Source organism: Pelodiscus sinensis, chromosome 3 (assembly GCF_049634645.1).
Source record: "Pelodiscus sinensis isolate JC-2024 chromosome 3, ASM4963464v1, whole genome shotgun sequence".
NCBI classification, from domain to species: domain Eukaryota; kingdom Metazoa; phylum Chordata; order Testudines; family Trionychidae; genus Pelodiscus; species Pelodiscus sinensis.
Genome location: NC_134713.1, coordinates 111,732,792 through 111,746,769, shown reverse-complemented (window position 1 = coordinate 111,746,769; position 13,978 = coordinate 111,732,792). Strand labels below are relative to the sequence as shown.

At 43.1% G+C, this 13,978-nt stretch overlaps 1 protein-coding gene across 16 annotated transcripts in view; it reads right to left on the bottom strand.

Moving 5' to 3' along the window:
* ARID1B (AT-rich interaction domain 1B) overlaps positions 1 to 13,978 on the bottom strand; it is a 449,448-nt gene that overhangs the window by 24,251 nt on the left and 411,219 nt on the right. For all 16 annotated transcript variants that reach the window (XM_075924514.1, XM_075924505.1, XM_075924502.1 and 13 more), the window contains 2 exons: positions 9,703 to 9,912; positions 6,018 to 6,222 (listed from right to left, as the gene is read on the bottom strand). In XM_075924514.1, the coding sequence (XP_075780629.1) occupies positions 6,018 to 6,222; positions 9,703 to 9,912 (415 nt within the window). The remainder of the gene's footprint in view (positions 1 to 6,017; positions 6,223 to 9,702; positions 9,913 to 13,978) is intronic.

Here is a 13,978-nt window from a genome sequence, read left to right as displayed (position 1 = left end):
GAATGACTGGCTTCACCCTTTGTCCCCCCCTCCCACCCCGCCGCCTCCCTAAGTCTTGTTTCTCTGCTGCCAAGGAAACAGAGAACAGGCTGTTGGATCTCTGTGTTACACCACCAGCACAAACTATTATCATATGATCTCAATGACACGGTCTAGGTTTTATTCAGAAGTACCCCCAATCTATTGCTGAGTACTGCCCAACATTCACTGGGTATTATCCATATGACAGGTCCCACATATATGTTTGTATTATTCTGTTAATATAGATTACACATATTATCATTAGTGAGCTTTTCTGGTTGGAAATCATGATACAGAACCCTGTTGTTGGTGTGTCTAAGCTACTACCTGCTCCTCCTTCAAGTCTCTCCTTACATCCCATTTTTGTATTTAGATTTTCAATGCTACATTGTTTTTGTCATAACTTCCAGTTTCATGAGTACTCAACTGATCTATTTATTGTGGCTAACAGAATTTCTTTTCCTACCAATGAAAGAATCTAGAGCATAAGAGTGGAAAACAGATTGCATATGTTTTTTGCAATTTGCCTTCTGGTAACCACTAGCATTTTATAGTAATTCCCATCTTTTATTTTCAATTTAGAATTGAACTGAGCAGTTCTGGCTCGTGCCGGGTCCAGAATTGCTGGAGTTCTGTATTTTAAATGTAGTAAAAGCTGCTTGGGTCTCACTACATTTAAAATGCAGAGCTGGGGTGAGGTTAGGCCCTGTACTGGCTCTTACTACATTTAAAATGCAGAGCAACAGAGGGGGTAGCTCCTGGACCTGGCACAAGCTGGGACTAAGCCAGACTTGCTCAGTCTCGGCTCCCTGTGGATCCAGCAGCCCCTGTCTGTGGGGGTGCCAGCCGGGAGCTGGGAACCCTGTGGATAGGGGCTGCTGCTGTAACGCAGTCCCTGTCTGTGGAGGCAGAGGCTGGCTGTGAACACAGGCTGCTCCAGCAGCAGCCCCTGTCTGTGGGATATGGAGCAGCCTCTGCTCATGACAAGCGTGGGCCTGCCATGGGCAGAGGTTGCTTCGCGGCCGCCTCCCCTGTCCCCCCCCCCTCCACAGCAGTGCGGGAGGGGACAGGCATCACTGTGGAGACGGTGCTGGAGGGAGCCAGCTTTTAAGCTGGCTTGCCCCAGCACCAGCTAGGGCTGCCAGATGGTTCAACTAAAAATACCGACCCCCCCCCCGGGGGGGGGGGGGGGGGAAGACTCCGAGACTTATTAAGCAAAAATAAATAAATAAATAAACAACATGGCCCCTTTCAGAGTGAGTGCAGAGTCAGAATAGGGATAGGAACACGGGAGCAGTTGAGCACTAAGACCCAGGGAAGGCATTGCTTCCCCTTAGTTTTTAGGCTTTTTGCTGGCGGCCATTTTGTGTTCTTGTTCAAGCCAGAACTTAGCTTCCCTGCGGAACCAGGTAAGTTTAGGGTCTGGGGAGAGGGGGGAAAGAGGGAGGGAGCAGGGGGTGGAGGAAGGCTGGGCCCGGGCACTAGGGTTGCCAGGTATCCAGTATTTTCGCTTCCTGGCCGGGGGAAAAAAAAAATCAGAAAACACCGGACATTTTAGGTGTCCAGTATTTTCTGAAATTTTTTACAGGACAGGAGGCGAAAATACTGGGCTGTCCACATCAATACCGGACACCTGGCAACCCTAGCACCAGCTTCTCCTTTCCTCCCTTGCTGCCTCTGACAAAGAAAGCCTTTTCCAACTGATCCCTTATGCCTCGTGCAATGAGGTTTACAGGATTGGTCGGAAAAGGCTTTCCTTGTTGACCAATCCCCGTCTAGACTGCCGCTTTTTGCCAGCAAAGTTCCATGGCGGCAAAAAGCGGCGGCCATTTCTATTCAAATGAAGCGCGGGATATTTAAATCCCCGCTTCATTTGCAATAGCAATGTGCCTAATCTACATCCCTCTGTCGGCAAGGGGGTGTAGTTTAGACACACCCTATAGTCTCAGGTAAGCTCTTTCTCAAGGGAGGGGGAGAGGAGCCCAGTGGTTAAGGGCTCTCAACTGGGTGGTGGGTTCAAGTCCCTGTCTAAAGAACATTTAATTATTTATACACAGTGGAATAATTCCAACAGGAGAAAAGCGAGAATTCACTCAGAATACTCTAATGCCCAGTGGTTAGGGCCTTCACATGGGAGACTTGAGTTCAAGTTCTGTTCCAAATCAGGCAGACCAGCAATTTGATTTTGATTCTTATTCTTGCACATCTCAGGGAAGTGCTCCCTAACCCCTGGGCTAGTGGGTATTCTGAGGACAGATTGAAGGCACATGTATGAAAAATTCCTGACTTGCATCCAGTTGTCTTTTGTGGAAGGCCTAATCCAGCAGACATGATCTTAGATATGTTAACCAGCTTGGGCCTGTGGGCAAATGACTTGTTTGAGAATCCTGCTGGGGCTTAGGCATGAGTTAAGGCACTAAACAGCTTGTTAACTGTGGGCTGGCCACAGGCCATAAGTGACTTGACACCTGCCCAGTGCAGGAAACTTTGGTGCTTATCAGACTTTAGGGGCCTACAGGGCAGGTGGCAGCTGAGTGCTGGTAATGAGAATATCAGTGGCACCCAAATGCCTAGACACCTTTATGGATCTAGCTCTTGGTTACTCCTCTGACTCAGAGACTCTGGTAGGATCCTTTCTACTACCTGAACCTAATCCTAGCAACAGAGCTACTTGCTGGTTTTAATGAAAACCATGTGACCTTCAAGCAATCACCTGGACCTCAACCTCACAGAATCAGCTGGGAGACAGGTGATTTGTCAGAGGAGGGGGTTAAATTCAACTCCCCTAAGGGCAACCCTGCCCTTTTTTTGGTCATGTATACAAGCTTCAAAGAGGCTGGTATGTGCAATGTTTAAAAGCAGGACCCTTTTAATCTACTGCTTCCAGTTCCAGGGATGCCCTGTTTCAATTGCAAGCTAAAAGAGGGATGGATTATCTAAAGTACATCTATAATCTTATTGCTTTTGTGAAGTTAAAACATTAATACTGCCATAAACTGAAGAAAACGAAAAAAAGAGCTGACTTAAGAGAACAGGCCCTGTACTTTCTGCAGCATCTATACCTCAGCGGGATTTCATGTACTAAAGCTGATACACACTGGGAAAGTCTTTTTCCACACACAAGTGCAGCCCATTCAGTGACACAAGTTCTTTTCCAGCAAACAAAACAAACCTTGAGGTCTTTGCTTGATTCTGACCCCCCTTTCCCCCGCCTGCTCTTCTGGTCCCTATGTCCAGCTGTGTTTTTATTTTGGAAACATAGTTTCAGTTCTGTTTCTAGACAACCTGTTTGAATTGAATGTAATGTGATAAATTCAAACTTGGACTATGCAGTTTTCATTTACAATTTCAAGATGTGCTGTAGGGCAGCCCATGACATTTCTCTGCTTTTGTTTAAAGTCTGGATATTTAAATCAAGAGTCTTTAATTCAAAATTCAGATAGTTTTATGACGATCATCCCTAAACAACTAATGAAAATTAATGAATGGCAACACTGTAAGAAGGGAGTTGTAGAGAGGAAGAGAGAAGCAAAATATTTCTCTATTCTTAGTTTTGCTACTTAATCTAATCTAATCTAATCTAATCTATCTATTTATTCCTCTTCCCTCATGAGTCTAAAAAGCTTCAGCTTCATTTACTGGCCCTTTCTGCAAGTAATGCTGCCAAATCAAACAGTTTTCAATTTTTGATTAGAGTGCCTGTGACTCCAACTGCTGTTCTTGTTTATAACAACAGGTAGGTCATTCTCCCAGCCTCCCAAACTTGTTTTTCAGAATAACATGCTTGCCTGATACATTAATACCTATAATAATTGTATGGCATAAACATTTATGGTGTTATAAAAGGGTAAAAATAAAGTCACAATGGAAGGTAAATCTGAACTATCAGGCAAAAATTCTGGACACTGAATTCTGTTAGATTGGGATGACTCTAAAGGGAAGCAATATATGCCCTATCAGTAGGGACATTTACAATACCAGACAAAGCACCAGAGAGAGCATCAGAAGGAATAACCCTTCCTGGAAAGTAACCCTTTCTGGCAAGTGAATATACTGCATGACTTAATAGGTCTTTGCTACTTCTAATATCTCTGACAGTGGGATCATAAACTAAGGGGAGAGCTGGCTTGTTTCCTGGCTTTTCTTATTTCCAGCTGCTATATTGCAATAAAATAAATTATTGGGAGGAGGCGGCCTGTGGAATAGTGAATGCCCTCCATTTGCTATGTATCCTTGATATTATTGAGTATTAAAAAGTACAGGCAGTCCCCGGGTTACGTACAAGATAGGGACTATAGGTTTGTTCTTAAGTTGAATTTGTATGTAAGTCGGAACTGGCTCCAGATTCAGCCGCTGCTGCTGAAACTGACCAGGGGCTGACTACAGGAAGCTGGAGGCAGAATTGCTCTGCCCCCAGCTTCCTGGAATCAGCCACTGATCAGTTTCAACAGCAGCTGAATCTCGAGCCTGGGACAACCTGGCAGCACCCCAGCTGCTCTACCCCAGGGTCCACAACAAAAGCCTGGTCTGCTGGGGGGGGGGGGCACTAGCTGCGGCCCCCCCCCCAGCAGACCAGGGACACAGGGAGCAAAGCCGCAGCGGCGGCGGGGTCCCGCGCCTCTGAGGCTTTGCCAGAGCAAGCCTCAGAGGCGCGGGACCCCTCCGCCTCCCCAGCTTTGCTCCAGGTGTCCCTGGTCTGCTGGAGACGGTCCCCAGCAGACATGGGGCACCCGGAGCAGCTTTTCTCGCCCAGAGGTCGAGGTGGCGGGACCGCTGCGCTCTGGGCAGTCCCGCTGCCTGCGAGCTCCGGGGCGAGAAAGCCCCGTTCGTAAGTGCAGATCCGACATAAGTCGGATCCGCGTAACTCAGGGACTGCCTGTACTCCACACCAGGAGAGAATCTGAGAATCCCTTATTTCTGATTCACACTTTCAGAAATCCTTGCTCTTCTCTGATTTCATGCAGGCAGAAAAAAGTATGTATCTATTAAAAGTTCTCTTCTGCCTGAAGCCAAGAAGTTAAATACCCCACAAAGCAATATACCTTCTATCTCTTCTTTCATATGCTTACCATATTACTCCTCTAAATTTCTCTAGTTTGAATGTCAATCATGGTTGTCCCCTTATGCGTCTTGAGTAGATAGAACGTAGAAAAAAAACAAATCTCATTCTCTTGACTACTTCAAGTACCCTACTGTACATGAAGATTCATTAACCAAAATCAAGCATTTCTAGCTTTAAATCCCTCCCTACAGTAGACAACAAGATACAGACAGAATGGCTAGCACTCAATCTAATACACAGGATTAGCAACAATGGCAGAGGGGAGTGATGTATTCTAAACTACAAAGCTCAACACTGTACTATGGATATTTTCTCGTCTCAACTCTCTTCATTTGCCAGGCATTTGAAACAAACAGTACTGGAACAGGAGTTATTTATTGGGCCAAAAGCTGCCATCCTTACTCATACTGAATAGTACTTTTTACCTGTCAGCAGGCCCATCAAAATTTGGCTCCAGATTTCCAACAATTGGAGTATGGATGGGCAAATCTGGCCCTTCCTCATTTTACATTTTTTTCTTTTTGACATGAGTACCTCATATCTTACGGAGAGTGCAGGGTAGGGATGGGAAATCCCTTTAGAATGTCACTGTTGTTATTTTTCCATTTATTTTATTATTCATTATTTTTCCATTTTACAGTTTAACCATTAGAATGTATTTTCCGACAAAGAAATGCTTAAACATGTGTGGGCATATACGCGTATCTAAAGTCTATCCCTTACTGTTAAATTTCACACTAGTCTGGAGTCAATTCAGAACACAAATAGGATCCCTACAGAATATTTATTTAGCTAGTTCATCTATGGTTAGCAAGAGAAGCTTCTAAAATGTTTGTTGGGACAGGACGTTTGAGAGATGCAGGATGCAGTCTAGTGAATACCTTTCTGCACTGTTAAAAATTACTGCATAAGAGGCTACAGTTCTTCTCCTTACCAGGAGATGGCGGCTGAATCTTATGTTGTTTCTTAGTATCTCCAGTGCTGAAGACCTCTGGAGGGGGCTCCTCCCCTCGTTCAATCTTACACTCAAAGGCAAACAGGTACTGAATATACTGTTTTTTCAGGGAGCTGGCTGCGCTGCTCGAAGTGCCAACATTCAGGTTGGTTGCCAACTCGCGCCACTTCTTGTTTTTATTAACCTAAGAAAATAAATGGCAGAAGTATTGGTTTGCAGCAGAGCAGATTGTTTAAATCCAAGACACACACACATACTGTCTCTCTCACCGCTTAATGTCTTGGTTTACTTTTTTTATTTGCCTCTTTTAACTAATGCTCATTGCTCTCTCACTCAGTAATGCACAACAGCGTTTACAGTTATAAAACCATTAAGGAACCTGCTGATAGCTACATAAACAGCTTGTTGAGAGTCTTCTGCATGGTGCATCTTTTCTAAATGCCTTGCACTCTTCCAAGGCCTGTGCTGTTCAGTTAGCTGTTTATCTCCATTCAAACGCACACTCACTCTCTTTCTGACACACGCATACACACACACCCTATTCTAATTAAAAAAGAAGCTTCTAAAAACTAATTGAAAAAGCAATAACAATGTTATTTTGCAATTTAAGTGTTTCTAGCACTGATAATGGAAAAAAAATTTCCTCCAGAGCAGCTACCAGCAGTCAGATAGTTTAGCTTGTAATTCTTGGTTCAAATCTCTTCATTTTCGGGCTTCTTGTGGGATTGATCAATGATCTCATTGCAACAGGAGATGCAGAGTCACGTGAAGCCCCTTACTAATTAAGACAGACTTCAGATACACTAGGGTCTGTTCACACCACACTTATAGGTTGAGCATAGGTTGGATTTGCCACACCAGATCAGACCACTGTTCTAACAGTGCCTCTAGTAACAACCAGTATTTTTCCTTTAGACAAAGGTGAAAATGCCCCAAGATGCATTGGGCTAGATGGGCAGTGCTGGGCATGATCCTATGAGGTGCTGATCACCACTGAAGTAAACTGTGTGCGTATGTGATATGTGTGTGTGTATTGGAGGACTGGGGTGGTGTGGGGGCTTACTTCTTGAGTGTAATGATGATCACTTTGCATCCTAAAGCATGAGATTTTAGCATCTATCAGCTTAAATAGCTACAAAGTATCTTAGGGCTCATCTAGACGATGCTAAAGTGTCAAAACAGGATGTGCAAATTCCCCGGGAATTTGTATATCTTCTACCGATCTCGCTTTCGAAAGCAGAGCTTTCGTTTGGACACGGCTTTTTTGGCGAACCTTCCCCCTTTTTTGAAAAGCCACTCTTCCTCAAAAAAATGAGGTTTACACGAATTTCAAAAAAGGGGCAGGGGTTTGCCGAAAAAGCCGTGCCAAACTACTTTCGCTTTCGAAAGTGAGTTCGGAAGAAGAGATGCAAATTCCTCTTTTGACACTTTAGCATAGTCTGGATGAGCCCTTACTGGTCACATCTGTTGCCAACTCCATATGCCAGCCAAGCAGATATTTATATAGTGTTTGTGTTCAATATCCCCTTCATAGCTGCCAGACAGGGTGGGTCTCTTGGCAAAAGAGTTAATCATGGGTAGACCGGCAAGGCCATGTGAAGAATTTTATTTTCCCTGTGTATTCCAGGTACATCTGGCTGCAACCCAATGGTTAAAGAGAAAGTGATTTTCAATAACAGGCACTTTTGAGACTGAAAGCCCCAATCACATGGCTCCTTTCTTGCCCATTTACTTAGCATTACATGGTGTACCACGGACACATTGAATAATGCACGTTGAAATACTTAGAGCCTAAATGTCCCGTGCATTGGTATAAAAAACAAGACTGCCAACAGAAGGTCTATCCATAGTTTTGGAAGAGGGAAGCAAAGCGCTATTTCGTGTACCTTGAAATGCAATGCTTCAGGAGGATAAATACACACCAGCACTGCACATCTATATCCTGTCACTCTTTGGGCAGAGATCATGAAATATGGCAAGCAGTGGTAGGGGCAACTATGCTTTTCAGGTGGGCATCATCCAACTATATTTAAATAAATCTCATTAGAGCAACAACGCTTTTCTTTGTAGTCCTAATGAGAGAACAAATGCTAACAAACCCACAGTGAATGATCAACCTTTGTAGCCAAAATATATATTGGTAAATCAAGTTCCTTTCAAAATGGTGTCTGAGCATCTCCTCACAACTGATATATATTGGTCAATACTGGAAAGTAAACTTAGGCCCAAAATGTGTTTTTTAAAGAAATAAATCAAATGCACCTTCTTGTTATAAACAAGCATTTAGGCCTTTTTAGGATTTCAAACTTCAACTCTCACTCGTCTCATTTTTAATGGTTTAACATTAATCAGGTGTGTAGACGCATTTTAGCCACTTCAGACAGTCAAATGCTGGCACACATCACCTGGTCATTGCAAAAGTCAGGATGGAATCCCACCTTTCATCTGCGTACAGCATTTAACAAGCAGCACAGGTTTTCTACCTTCTTCTGTGGCTTCCATCAGCATCACTCGTGTCACTGGAAAGCCCATGTTCTAATTCAATATACTATATCATGCTATGTGTTCAGATCAGCAGTAATCACTGTTGAAAGGGGTTTCCTGGACTGGCTAAATGAGAGGATTACCCAGGGGCTCAGTTACTGCTCTTCTCTTCTGAAGAAGTGGGTTTTGCTCATGAAAGCTCATAATACTGCATATGTATCTATCTGTTGGTCTTTAAGGTGCCACAGGATCTCTCCTTGTTTTAAAGTTACAGGCTAACACAGCTACCCCTCTGACACTTCTCAGATTGCATTGCTTTAGGGTAGGAAGATGTGTGTATTTTATATTTTCAGCCTCCCCACTTATCTTCCTGCCTTTAGGTTAAGTTTCCCCATTACTATTTTTGTATTTAGATTAGGTCAGTGCAAAACACGTAGTAAGTATTTTCCAAACAGAGAAACACAGTCTCTTCCCAGCTGAGTATACAGTCTAAACATACCGAGAGAAAAATGGTTTGGGACAGTGGCTGCTTGCAAATTACATTCTCCTGCCAATTCCTAAGAGACGTGAGCTGACTTCCTAGAGGCACTGCTCCTGTGGGAGATGGATCTTTTCTTCCATCTCTAGAACAACTGTCTTCCTCCTGCTTCCCTGTTTCTAACCCTTCTCTGGAATCGGATGGCCTTCTTTTCGGATCCTTACTTAGCACTACTATAGTCCTCTTCATCAGGCAGCAAGCTAAGTTACCCTGACACTAATCAATTCAGAGCCACACTGTGCGCTACTAGAGCACTTGTGCAGTCCAACATGAGCCTTGGGTCTTGTTTACATAAACACTGAATTCGTGGCAAGCTGGGGAGTATCCCAAAACAAAGAGCCCACGTGGAGCTTGTTGCTCTACACTGAAAGTTCCAAAAGCTTTGAAACCGGAGTAGATCAAAGCATACTACAGAACTTTTAGCGTGAGGCAGGTAGGTCACTAAGTGCATGGAAGGATAGCTTGGGTTAGATTTATATCCCATCCTACTGCAATCCCATAGGCTTTATTTATACTGAATTTCCTTGTCTTCTCCCCCTTAGTTTCAGGGAAGAATTTTTAATATTGTAACTAGCAGAAAATATTCTAGCAGGAAGGCAGGGCTATGTTTTTGTCTATCTAGTTTCATCCACTTCCACTCACCTGTGCTAAACCTCCAATCTCTTTGACACAGACATATAGCCTGAACAGGTCCAGTGGCTTCTTGCCTACAGCCGGCAGACTGGCCACAGGTGTGCCCCTTTCTTCCATGAAAGTGAGGTACCGGTCCACCCACATTTTGCGTTCTGGCTCACTTCCCAGCTCATAGACTTTTGTGATCTTTTCTCCAGTTGTGGTGGATGAACTTGATTTCTAGAGCACAAAAAGAAAAGAAAAAGTTGGGGGAAGGGTGGGAAGGGAAGGGAAAAAAGAAAGTAAGATACTCACAACATTGAAAAAGAGAAGATGTCAAACAAACTAAAGCTATCACACAACAGTAAGGAATGAAGGCTACTAGTTCTGGCACAAACAGGACATTCTGTCCATATACTGCAAGTTACATGATTTTAAATAAAGGGCCCAAACTCCCCATTTCTATTATTTTCATATGTTTCTTTCACTGATCTGAGCTTTGGATCCCAGAAGGCAAGTTTCTGATGATGCCTCATATCATTTTAATCATCACCTCCATCATCTAGTTTTTAAACAGTTCTTTTCATCCACAGATCTCAAAGAGCTTTAGAATTTTACAATTAAACTATACATTAAATCTATACAATGTGTAATCATTCACAGAACACCCGGAAGCAAAGCAAGCCCCAAAATGCTCCATCAGAAGAGGAATTTCTGAAGAAAGAGCTTAGACCAGAAGCTAGAACAACCAACTTTCTTGGGGAGTAGTGCTGGAATTGGGCAGGGTATAGGTTTTACCTACTCTTCCCATCATAGCCGGCTTAAAAAAAAAAAGGCAAAAGAGAGAGCTGACTGTCATTTTCTCATATCAACCAGTTTGAGTACTGGTCATGAGTAACCACCCTCTTCACTTCTAAAGGGAAAAACAGTGTATAGCCGTCATACATATTCTGCAGGTGGAGAAAGCACACACACAGCACACTGGTAAAAATTAAGGCTCTATACAGAAGCAGGGCCCATCGCAAGTAGCCAGATCTTGCATTGGGATATCCACAAAAATGGAGGATGGGAGGAAATTCTTTCTCCCTCTGTTGAGTAGTAAGAGTGGAACTGCTATATAGCTAGTCCTCTAATTTTACTATTAGCAAAGCCTCAGGGCTTGTCTACACTACACCCAGGATTAACACTGCAACAATCAATCCACTGGCTACTGATTTATCATGTCAACTTAGACATGATAAATCGATCCCTAAGTGATCTCCTGTCGATGCTGGTACTCCATTGCAATGAGAAGAGTAGCCGGTGTTGATGGAAGAACAGCCACTGCTGACCTTACTGCACACAGGACTCTGTAGTAAGTAGGTCGATTTTAGCCACGTTATTTGCATAGCTGAATTGAGATAGATTAGGTCGATAGCAGGGTTAGTATAAACTAGTCAGCATTCCTCACCCCTTGTTCCCTTCCTTACAAGGGGAGCGAGAGGAAAAAACTAGTGGATATGTGTACAAGTGCATTTGCCAGCCTTCCCTGGCCCCTTTCATCACACCTTTGCTAAGTAAGCAGAGTCCCCTGCGACGTATAGGAATTGCACCCCACTGGTCCCCTACATGTGTGGCTCTCTGAATAATGCCTCCCTTCCACACAGTATAAGTGTTTTGGTTCTGCTGCAAGAAGGCATTCTTGTCCTTAGAGAGGAAAAGAGATGATTTGTCCCGAAGTGAACTTCGGGTTATTCGGAATTAGACATGATCAGGACATTTGGACACCAAGGTATGTGGGAAGGACATGTACACATGCCATTATGGAGACGGAAACATATTCTTTATATAACAAGTCAGAGATGTGACCCCAGCTCTGGCAAACACACTTCAGCATCCTTGTTCACCACCCACTGTTCCTACCCTGCTTAACTTTTCCCATTTTTTATTTTTGACTTTTAAAGAATAATATTTTAAAATAAGCAAAAACATTTTTGACTGATCAGCTCTAAACAAAATTCCCAAATACGTACTATGGGACGAGTACAGAACAAACTTTGCTGATCACAAGGTTCTGATCAGGGCTTGGCACTGTGGCAAGAAGCAACACGTAATGTGGTGACACACAGCATCCTGTGATTTTTAGCCTGTTGATTACTGTGGTGTTCAGAAAGCCAATGATAGCTTGCATAAAGCATTGCCATCAGTCACCTCGTGTAATTTCGGCTGGAAAATCTGAAGTGATCCAAATCTCCCTCTGGTGCCTGGCTGAAATTTGGCAATGTTGGAGAAGAGCCAGGAGGGAAGAGAACTAGAGCCAGGAGGATGTGACCCTTCAGTTCAGTTGTTGTTATTTCCAGTGAAAGGGTATTAATTTTAATTAAATAAATAGTATCCTGAAAAAGCTCCCTACTTTGCTACTTGAATTTCTAATTTCTTCAGTTGTAATTCTTCATAATGATAAGTATGTAATCTTATCTTTCACATTCTGAAATCAGAAGGTCCAATACTAATTTCAGTGACCCAAACTCAACTGTGCGGCAACTCTCCCAGAAGATGGAGGAGCCAAGGCTGAATGTGGGAGCCAAGGCTGGTTTGAAATGGAGGGAGGAGTGTACATTGGCATAAGACTTATGAATAAGGCTGTGAAAGGACAAACGTAACGGTTTTGTATGTGGCTGTTCCCTCGCCTAAATTGCTTCAGCTCACACATTGAGGAGCATTTTGTTTTTAAACAATATTTAAGCAGTGAACTGTTTTTACTTCAAAGATTATTAAAATGGAAAGGAAATTTTAAAAAGAGCCTGGAGAGCAAATGGACAAGTCATAATCCTAAGTATTTTATTCTCAAATAGGAACTTTTGGGTGAACACATAACCAGAGCTCCAGTGCTACCCACTTAAGTGAACAACAAAATGATTTTACTCTTTATAAGCATTAATTGCTCAGTCTCACATTTGTGATGTCACAGACATCTTTATCCATATTCTAGGCAAGAAGTACCTGGTTATATATAGCTGTGGCGTAGTGGGGGTGCTGTCTGCTCTTTGACCCGGGGTCCCCCTGTGCTGTGATGGGGGATTCTCACTGACTCTCCCAAATGTGTATTAACCCAGACACCCAGGCTCAGCCTCCCAGGGAGAGACAAAGGAAGGAAGGCGGAGACCAGCACCTGGCTGGGGGGGCAGGGCTGAAAGAGAGTTTTAGTTTCTGTCTGGTATCATGGAGGAAGCAGCTTAAGCAACAGGCTGGATTTAGGGGCCCAGTCTCCCCCATCTCAAGGGGGGCTGAGGCATCCTAGGCCTGCCCTGTAATCAGATTACATCTGTGCTGTGCTGTATCCTGGAGAAGCAATAAACTCCCTCTATTCTACTGGCTGGCAGAGTCTGTTCGTGCCATTACGGGGGTGCAGGAGGCGGGGAAACCCCGGCTGCACTGTCACAATAGCACATTTTATTTCCACTTACAACTAATATAGGTGGTAATAAACTAGTTGCTATTACGCTTTTATATGAGTTCACCAGCACAAAAATGTTCAGATTTAATAGTCAAATGAAAATGTTTTACCCTGTTAAATTCTTCTTTTAAACCAGTAGCACTGCAAAATGGCAGCTAGTTTTACAGTCTTTCATACTGGGCTCTTATACTATCTGTCTCTCAAATTATGTTACTTTCCTGTAACATGGCAGCAGGCTCCAAAATGAGATTATAATCTGTAAACTTTTCAGTTTGCAGAAGGTAAGAAATACTTCTCACTCTGTGAGCTTTCAGGTCGTCACACTTGGCAAAATGGGTACTTTTAAAAAAAATGAAACATTAACTTGAGAAGAATGCATGTGGGGCAAACACCACCCTTCTCCAAAAGTAAATGTCTTTTTCTCTTCTGCACTCCTACATGCTTAATAATATCAAAATGACAGATTTTATACAAGCTTGTGCACACACTAACATAAACTGCAGTCCTGGATGGCCAAATTCAGCCTGGAGCATGTGTTTACTTCATGTACATTTTAAACTTTAGAAAGTAGGGAATTATTACAGCCTACTTACTGACTAACTTAAAGTGGGTATGGCAGGCAATATTGGAAAAATAATAAAAACCTTATATTTTTCTTTGTGAGCCTGTCTGATTAAAACTATATCACCGTGTTTCAGTACCCTTGTAACCCTAACCTTCACTACTCCAGTGTGAGGACTCTTATGGAGAGATGATCTGTCATGCCTAAGCAGGTGATGACTTTTGAAACAAAATAAGAAACAGCAAACTTGTTTCCATATTTAATTTGTTTCATCCTATATATTATTTACATTGAATCAAAACATGCAC